Source organism: Arachis ipaensis, chromosome B10 (assembly GCF_059453495.1).
Source record: "Arachis ipaensis isolate K30076 ecotype BB chromosome B10, ASM5945349v1, whole genome shotgun sequence".
Lineage (NCBI taxonomy): Eukaryota > Viridiplantae > Streptophyta > Magnoliopsida > Fabales > Fabaceae > Arachis > Arachis ipaensis.
In genome coordinates this window covers 63222120-63231239 of record NC_142435.1, presented here as the reverse complement: position 1 = coordinate 63231239, position 9120 = coordinate 63222120, and the positions used below count along the sequence as shown (strand labels likewise).

The following is a 9120-nucleotide window of genomic DNA, read 5'->3' as shown; positions in this document are numbered from 1 at the left end:
CTTTTGTCTATAATATGTTTAATAAAATCGACGACAACGCCGTCGATATAATTGAATAAAATTGATACAGCTGCCGTCGATTTAATTATTTAGATTTTTCTATTTTACTTTTAAAAGCGACAACTTTACTGTCAATTTTAATAGTTATATGTTAAATTTTTTTTTCTATTTGAAAAATAGTAAACCGTTAATACAAATAAACTTTTAAATATAAAAGTAAAATTTATACAAAATATTAGATAACAAGACAAATAAACTTTTAAATATAAAAATAAAATTTATACTAAATATTAGATAATGAATTTACAAACTTATTAAAATAATAAATAACCCTCTAACATAAAGACTCAAGACAAGATAAATAACTAAACTTAGACTTATATTCGTTTAAATTGCAATCCACTAATAATACAAAATATTCAAAGAAAAGTAATTAAATAACCTACTTATACTCGTCTAAATAATTATCTGAGTCATCAAAATCGTCAGAATCATCCTCCCTTTGAGAACTCTGTGGTTGTCCTGGTCGCTGCAGAATAGGTGGGAGTTTTCTACCTGGGGTTGGAGTCGGGACTAGGGCTGGGGCTGTACTTTTCTGAGAGCTTGGAAAAGTAAAAGGAGGAGGTGGGGGAACACGTGATCCAGAACTACTAGGACCCATGGCTCTCACATACTCAGTCAAGCTGCTCAACTGATGACTAAATTGATCCATCTGTGAGTTACTGGTGTTGAGATCCTCATGCAAGGATTCAACAGTCTGTTGCCACTCTCTTTTCTCCCTTTGGTAGTAGTCTTCAAGCTCACTATATTTAGCGGCATGTTGTTCAACTTCTCTATTGAGTATTGTGATTCATTCCCTAAGATCTAAAACATCAATGCTGGTGGTCGTGGTTGGCCCATCAACTCGAGGTCGCACCATGGAAGAGTCCCTTACCTCACCCATGCCATATACCCTACCTCTTTTTTTTCCACCCACTGTCTCAATCCATATGCTTTTCTCAGAGACAGGCGGTGGATTAGTTACACCAGCCTCTATAGCAGCCTGCCGCTCTTGCTCAGCCTGAAACATACGCTCTTGAAATATATCCTACAATGAGAAAAAATGAATGATAAACTACTATAAGTATCAATAATGCATAACAATTAGATAACAAAATAGTTACAATGAATAAAGGTAAGTTACCTTTGTCTTTCGGGAGTGTTCATCAACCCATTGAGTCCTATCCTCTTTGCGAGTATGAGTGTGCTCAAAAAACTCATCCATACGTGATGGTCTTCCAAGCGAATGATTCTACATAATGTAACCAAATTATCAACAAATATGGGATGTATTGTACTAAGCAATTGATACCATGTACTAAGCAATTTATGAACTAAAGGGATATAGAAACTCAAAAACTCAGTATGTTTGTTCCAGAGTTCATTTCATTTAACAAGAAAATTACAAACTAGTTGGAAATGTTCATAAAGTTGAGCAACATATGTAGGTGCTAACAAAGTTAATTCTATTATGTCAAAATAAATTAATTAAGCAGAAAATAAAACTCAGCAGTTTGCATCAATTCAAGAAGAAACTAGATCAAGATCATTATTAAGAACGGATTTCACTCTCTATTGATTAAGGCTTACCAAAGCATAACCAAATAACCAATTCAATCATATCTACATATGCAGAGAATTTGGATATAAAATAAGCAAGGAAATTCATGCAGAACCATACTACTAATGATAAATCTCATGAAAATCCAGAAGAACTGCAGTGAAGTTCATAAACAAAGCTATTATTGAAAATCAGAAAATCGATGCAACTTCAGGAGATGTATGTAAGTTTTGATAACTAAAGGGAAGGGAAGAAAAAACAATCAAAATGCAAGGGAATAGCTTGAATAACAATTGGTACCTAAACAAAAACTGAACTAAAGAACAAATTCTTTACTTATATTTTGATAACTAAAAAACAAAAACTGAGCTAATTAATCAGTATCTTCATCAATCATTTGAAAGTATCTACCAATTACCAGGTAAACGACACGATGGAAAAACTTATTTATTTTTATTTTTTTCTAAATCTAATATCTAATAATTAGTAGGAATTATAAAGTAGGCTATCTACTGTGTCCTTTCTATGTATAGTGCATGCAAATACATATTATTTATTTTATCAATTTATATTCAAATTTTGTATAATATAAGTACAAATTATACTAATTTATTTATTTATATATATAGGTATGTATCTTGTGTTGGTAAAAAAGTGTCAGTTATATATAAACAGAATGCTTGCCTCGTCTGAATATAGATTTAGCTAGCCAAATTTGTCCATAACTTGTAGAGAAAAGGTTCATGCATGGCTTTCATCAATTATTATCATTATTCAAGCCACATATAGACAATCAAAACTTCACAAATATTGAAAATGCACATAAAATTTTGAATCTGTATAAAATTCTAAGTGTGAAAATGGTAATGGGCATTCAGCAGTTACGTGTGTTTATTAGTATCATGGAACATAACATTTGCAACTGTCACCATTCACTGATTGACATTTAAGATCATTTCTATTAAACAACTTTCAGAACAACAAATATCATAGTAAAGATTGTCTATAAGCAACTTACCAAGCGTAACCTCGCTTCTGGAAAGGTGGTGCCTCCTACAGTGTGAAGGGAAGTACCTCGAGTCAATTTCCTGGCAGCTGCATTTCTCAACTGTAATTGTTTATAGGCATCAGTGTCCCAACGTTTCATCAATTCACCAAGAACTTCTGGTGGGATCCAATATGGACAGGCACCTTTTTTGCGAATGGCATGGAGCATACCTCGCAAGCACTTGGCAGCCCTAAACCTCCAAGCTTGATAGATATCATCCTCTTCCGTATCAATAATGTCAAAGCATTTCTATTTTAAAAAAATTATTGGAATAAAATTTAGCCTCTAAACAGATACAAATTTATTTTGTTGACAAATAAAAAACAAGGAATGCTGAGTTTAACAAGTAAATTCCATTTAGGGAACCAAAATATATGATGAATTAATAATACTAATTACAAAACTTAAGCATGCAATTTCCTGCTTGAAAATAATAATCTAAAGATATCAGAATTCTTTTATAAAGGAAGAAACTCGACGTCTTTAATGCAATTAAATATTCATGGATGCATTCAAAACAAATCCTATAAGGAGGATTAAAACTACCCTTGTCTGTCAAATCATTATTAAGTTAATAACAGAAGGTACAGTACATATAGTATATTAATTCCTCTTCCTCCAAAATTATGAACAAACATTAACTTTCTAATTTTCTACTCACTATTACGTAAAACAAAAAATATAATAAGAACAATTGAATTAATTATATACTTAAAAGCTAATTCTAGCAAAAAATAACATTACAACAAAAAATAAAAATAAAAATAAAACCCAGCAAGTTAGCAACCACGGAAGGAAGCCAAGATCTCAAGAACACAAGTCAGCAACAGAGCAACAAACCAGTAGCAAGAACAACATAACAACCATCAACATAAAAACAGAGCAAGGATTAAAGAGCTATATTAGAGAAAGTGGTTCTTTTAGACGAGTGGCATGGTTTATGATTTTATCTTTGACATATGTGAGCTAACGTCACCTTCAAATTTGAACATATTTAAAAGTAGGTGCATTGAATGTAAGTATAAACTCCATAATTAATTGGTTCCAAGATCACTATCTTACATAAATAACACTTATCCTATTTATCATGTCTCAAGCTTATAGAGATTTTTGGAGTAGCTTTCACTGCATGAAACAAATGCTGCAGAATTTGTATGAAGAATAAAAAGGTTGGAAGGACATATAGTATATACACTCCTCTATATTTAACTAATGTTGGGAGGACAAAAAATAACCAGAATATTTTGAGCCCAAAAATAATTTCGTTGGTGCAGAAATTTTGATAGAACATAAGGAGATAGTATAATATACTATGAGATATAATATTGTAAAATACGTAAAACAAGGTGGATAAAATTTACCCTCCACTTAGTCCACCATATTTTTCGAATATCATCATCTGCCTCATCAAAACTTAGCCAAGGCTTGTTGTAGTTTTCCTTAAAAACCTGAGAAATACGCTTCAATCCAGGCTTAGGTGGGTGCCAACTACATCAAAAACCAAAAAAACGATAACGACATATTACTTAGTAAAAATGAGACATGCTATTCATAAAATTTAAAGCATATAACAAACCATTTTGCACTATCATATCTAAGCTTAGGAGCACTTGTGCTAGAGTGACTAGTGGCAGTGGATGTTCCTTGACCCTGAACATCTTGGGTACTATTAGATGTGGTTTGTCTTTCCCCACAAGATCCTACTCGACTGGGAGCTACAATAGCTGGATTACTCTGCACACCATGTGAGACAGTGTTGGAAGGTTCAGTGGCTTGTTGAGTGCATGATCTTGGCACACCCGGAGTAGGCATCATGTGTATCTAAGGCTCCTGACAGGAGGGGTAGTAGTAGCAAAAGGTGGCGGTCTCCCATTCGTCGGAGCAGTCATGTCAGATGATGACCTAACGAGAGAGTATGGATCCGCATGCAAGTCAAGGGGCTGACCAGTAGAAAGCCTAGGCCTCCCCTTTCGGCCTCGGCCACGGCCACGGCCATGGCCACGACAACGACCACGACCGCGATCTCCGTCTCTACCAACCATATCCTGTACACATTAAAATGAGCAAGTTATTGTCCATAACATAACTAATACAAGATATATGAATTAACAAATTAACAAATTTTAAACTGTCGAAAAAGTGAAAGAATATAGCAAAAGCAGATTTTTCTTTAATAAAAAAAAAGTAAAATTGGGTAAAGAATAAAAATTGTATTTATTTCCCTACTTTTAACAAATTAACAAATTTGCAAACTAAGAATTTACAACTAAAACCTCAATCCGAGAATTCTGAACTTCCATCATCATCAATGTAAGCATCATCGTCATCATAGTTCTCAATGTCATCGTCCTCCTCATTATTTACATTAGGAACCTGGAGGTCAGCTACTTGAAGTTGTATCATATCAACATCTCCTGATGTAGATGCTAATGATGGTGGAAACTCGGTTTCTGAAATGATCCTAGCATGTGGAGGCTCATCATTGTGATACATCTCGGTTTCAGATTCATTTTGTGCCTCCTTCATTATTTTTCGTGGTTTACATGTAATCACAACCTTCCAATTAGACTTACAGCCTTGTGGATATGGCATGTAATACACTTGTCTAGCTTTTTGCGCAAGGATGAATGGATCGTAACCCCCATATCTCCTAGTGGGTAATACTTCAATTATTTTGTAGTCTTTGTGTCTACGCGTTCCCCGAGGCCTGGTAGGGTCATACCACTCAAAATAAAACAAGGTGACTCTCAAACTAACAAGACTTGGATACTCAACAATCAAAATCTCTTTAAGAGTGCTGTACTAGTCAGATGTATCATTCCCTCCATCACCTTTAACATATATGCCTGTATTATCTGTCTTCTTTCCACATGCATGCTCAGGAGTATGAAATCTATACCCGTTGACCTTGAACATACCAACACTCGTGGCCCTATTTTTTGGACTGAATGCTAAATTCAATAAATGAGGACAAGTTATGCCATTACTGGGATTTTTTACCTGATTTTGTCAAACAAAATATAGTATTTAGAAAAAAATATTTACTTTGGCATATTTAGAAAAACAATATTTAGAAAAATGTAATAACTTACATGCTCATGGAACCATGATGGAAAGTTGGTTAAAGAATTATTGCTCCCAGGGATCTGCTCGTATTGACTTCTAAATGTATCAACTTCAGGACAATTCAACAAGATATGTAAGTGAGCGGCTTTCATTTCCATACTAGTTAACCATCTATCTTTGTTGGCTCCCCCAGGAACACTCGGTTGATAAAAAATAGAAAGGGTAGGCTCAGATGAACTTTCACCACCATCATCATTCCGATTCGGCCTTGTTCTCTTAGACATTACATGTGGCTCAAAGTAATAAGAACAATAACTTGATGTCTCTCTAGCTTGGTATGCTTGACAAATTGAACCCTCTACTCTAGCCCGATTCTTCACTGATCTCTTATACGTGCCTATTTCACGCTCAAATGGATACATCTACCTATACTGAGCTGGTCCACAAACACGTGCCTCATATGCCAAGTGAATTGGTAGATGCTCCATTATGTCAAAAAAGGCAGGTGGAAAAATTCTTTCTAACTTGCATAAAATAATAGGAATATTAGCTTCCATTTGTACAAGATCGCTAACCCGAAGAGTAGATGAACAAAGGTCCCTAAAATATTGACTTATTTCGGTCAATGGTTTCCACACGTGGTCTGGCAACTTTTTGAAGGCTAACAGAAGTAAACACTCCATAAATACATGACAATCATGAGTTTTCATCCCAAACAATTTGCCTCCATTGACATCGACACAACTTTGTAAATTTAAAACATATCCATCTGGCATTTTCAACTCTTGTACCCATTTACAAACATTTTTTCGTTGTTGGAGTGTCAAGACATAGTTGCCCTTAGGCTTTGCCCAATGACCTTCGCGTACCTGCACCAAATTCAAATATGGTTGCTTACAAAGCACAGCCATGTCTAACCTTGCCTTTTCATTGTCTTTTGTTCTTTCAGAATCCATAACGGTATTCATTATGTTATCAAAAACATTCTTCTTAATATGCATTAGATCTAAACAATGACGAACCAAATGATCTTTTCAATATGGGAGATGCCAAAATATACTCCTTTTGGTCCAATTGTGTTCCACCCCATATCTGCTCAATCTCACTTGTCCTCCTGTGTCAACTATTTTAGGATAGTGTCTAACTCTTTCCCAGACCTGTTCGCCACTAAGCCTAATAGGAGGTTCTTCATCCTCCTCAACATTTTTCTTAAAACCAACTTTATTACGCCTATAAGGATGACATTAAGGTAAATATCTTCTATGACAGTCAAACCACGAATTCTTTTCGCCATAATCTAACTAAAAGGCCTTGGTATCCTCCATGCATACTGGACATGCTAATCTTCCCCCCGTACTCCAACCAGACAACATTCCATAAGTAGGAAAATCATTAATTGTCCACATTAATGCAGCCTTTAACTGAAAATTCCTCTTGCTATGAATATCGTATGTTAGGACGCCTTCATCCCATAACTCTTTAAGTTCATCTATCAATGGTTGAAGATAAACATCAATTTTTGCTTTGGGATTTTCTTTTCCGAGTATGATGCACGTTAGGAACAAAAAGTGGTTTTTCATACACATATGAGGTGGAAGGTTATAAGGGGTAACTATAACAGGCCAACAAGAGTACGGTGTGCTAAAATGAACATTAGGAGAAAACCTATCAGAACAAATTCCAAGTCTAACATTACGCGGTTCGCTTGCAAAATGAGGATGCTTGGTATCAAAATGTTTCCATGCTTCACCATGGGAAGGATGTGTCATCACGTCGTCGTTTCTGCGATTTTGGTGATGCCACAACATATGAGGGGCAGTACTCATTGATGCATATAATCTTTGTAGCCTTGGAATCAATGGCAAATAATACATTCTTTTATATGGCACCTCTTTATTTTTTCCCTTCCTAGGCTTAAATCTCTGCTCCCCAAAAGATTTACATTGTCTAAGATCTTGGACCTCTTTGTAATATATCATACAACCATTGACACAACAATCTATCTTAACCTCCTTAAACCCAAGCTGGGAAACAATTTTCTTAGCTTCATAGTAATTAGCAGGAATTTCATTTGGAGTTATTTGCATTTCTCTAAACAAAGTTGCCCACTGATCAAAAGATCCTTGGGATTGGTTTCCCTCTGATTTTATACTCAGCATCCTACTAGCAAGTGACAATTGTGAATGGATACCATTTTCCCACAAGGGTTTACTAACTGAATCTAAGAGGTCATAAAATCTCTTAGCATCTCGATTTGGTTCCTCCACTGTTGGTTGCATGTACATGTGAAACTCAGGTTACAAAGCATCAACAACCATCTCATGATAACAATCAAAATTTTCTTCCCATGTAACACCACCTAATGCAGAGCTACTTTCAATATCTTCATCTATCTTAATCTGATTCTCTATGGGTATCTCTTCCCCATGCTCTGTCCAAACCCAACAATTAGGTTTAAACCCATGAGTATATAGATCATTCTTAATGTCGATCAACTGTTTAAACGTCCCACATTGACATCTAGCATATGGACACCTAATTAAACCTCCTCTGAGAAATTCATCAGTTCTAGTACATGCATCCACATTTACCCCTTTAATAAAACTGGGTTTAAGACCTGCCTCTGATCATACATTCTATCATACATACAACTTCGGTTATGGTTTTTCATTATTAATGAATTTAATTTCCTACATATCAAAGGGATAATATTCACTTTTTAATTTTTTGTTCAACAAAAAACCACAACAAATAAAAGTCTTATCATGAATATAATTTATACTTTCACCATGAATGGTTTACACAAACAAGCACATATAAATAAGTATAGATAAGCATGCATAATAATTTAATAGAGATAATAAAGATGAAGATAAATTAAAACTCAATAGTTTAACAGAGATAATAAAAAAATAAAAAAGTAGAAGGTTAAACCTTGAATAGCTTTTCTGGAAGTCTTAAGCTCTACCAATACTTGTGATAGTGTAAATGGAATCTGTTGCTCAATCTCTTCTTCAACTCCTTTCGGTTATGAATTTTGTCAATTTTGTAGAAGAAACCATTGGTGTTGGAATAGGATTTTCCTACAACATATTCGTTTTAGTTAATAGGTATACAACATATTTTTCATGTGTAAGTAAGTTCAGTCTACCTGTAATCAAAATGTAATCCGCATAGGCTAATAGAAAAATGATCAAGTCAGTTGTTCTTCTTATGAATAGAAATGGATCTGATTTAGTATTCTTAAAACAAAAAATATGTAAAGTGGAAGAAACACAGCAAACAAACATATATCTTATTAACGTCAATTCATGGGCAAAATGCTTGGTCAGTCAAGCTAAGGTTATATTCTCATTTATTTTGATTATTTATTCTACTTTTTTCCCATATATATCTAAATCTGACA

The 9120-nt window shown here is 34.4% G+C and overlaps 1 protein-coding gene and 1 pseudogene across 1 annotated transcript; both read right to left on the bottom strand.

Annotated features, from left to right (window-relative positions):
- Window positions 1-850: 850 nt before the first annotated feature.
- Window positions 851-4463, bottom strand: LOC148580285 (uncharacterized). Its single transcript, XM_088487042.1, has 4 exons — window positions 4225-4463; window positions 4010-4136; window positions 1184-1291; window positions 851-1087 (listed from the first exon to the last, which is right to left on the bottom strand). The coding sequence occupies exons 1-4, from the start codon at window positions 4461-4463 to the stop codon at window positions 851-853; spliced, it is 711 nt and encodes a 236-aa protein (XP_088343168.1).
- Window positions 4464-6136: 1673 nt separating this feature from the next.
- On the bottom strand, window positions 6137-8385 carry LOC148580284 (uncharacterized; annotated as a pseudogene).
- Between the last annotated feature and the right edge of the window lie 735 nt (window positions 8386-9120).

Excerpts from the sequence above, each read along its gene's own strand:
- LOC148580285 (XM_088487042.1), bottom strand. The coding sequence starts at position 4,463 with ATGATGCCTACTCCGGGTGTGCCAAGATCATGCACTCAACAAGCCACT. Across the intron at positions 1,292-4,009 it reads TATGGTGGACTAAGTGGAGG|AATCATTCGCTTGGAAGACC; the intron begins GTAAATTTTATC and ends TACATTATGTAG. Across the intron at positions 1,088-1,183 it reads AACACTCCCGAAAGACAAAG|GATATATTTCAAGAGCGTAT; the intron begins GTAACTTACCTT and ends TTCTCATTGTAG.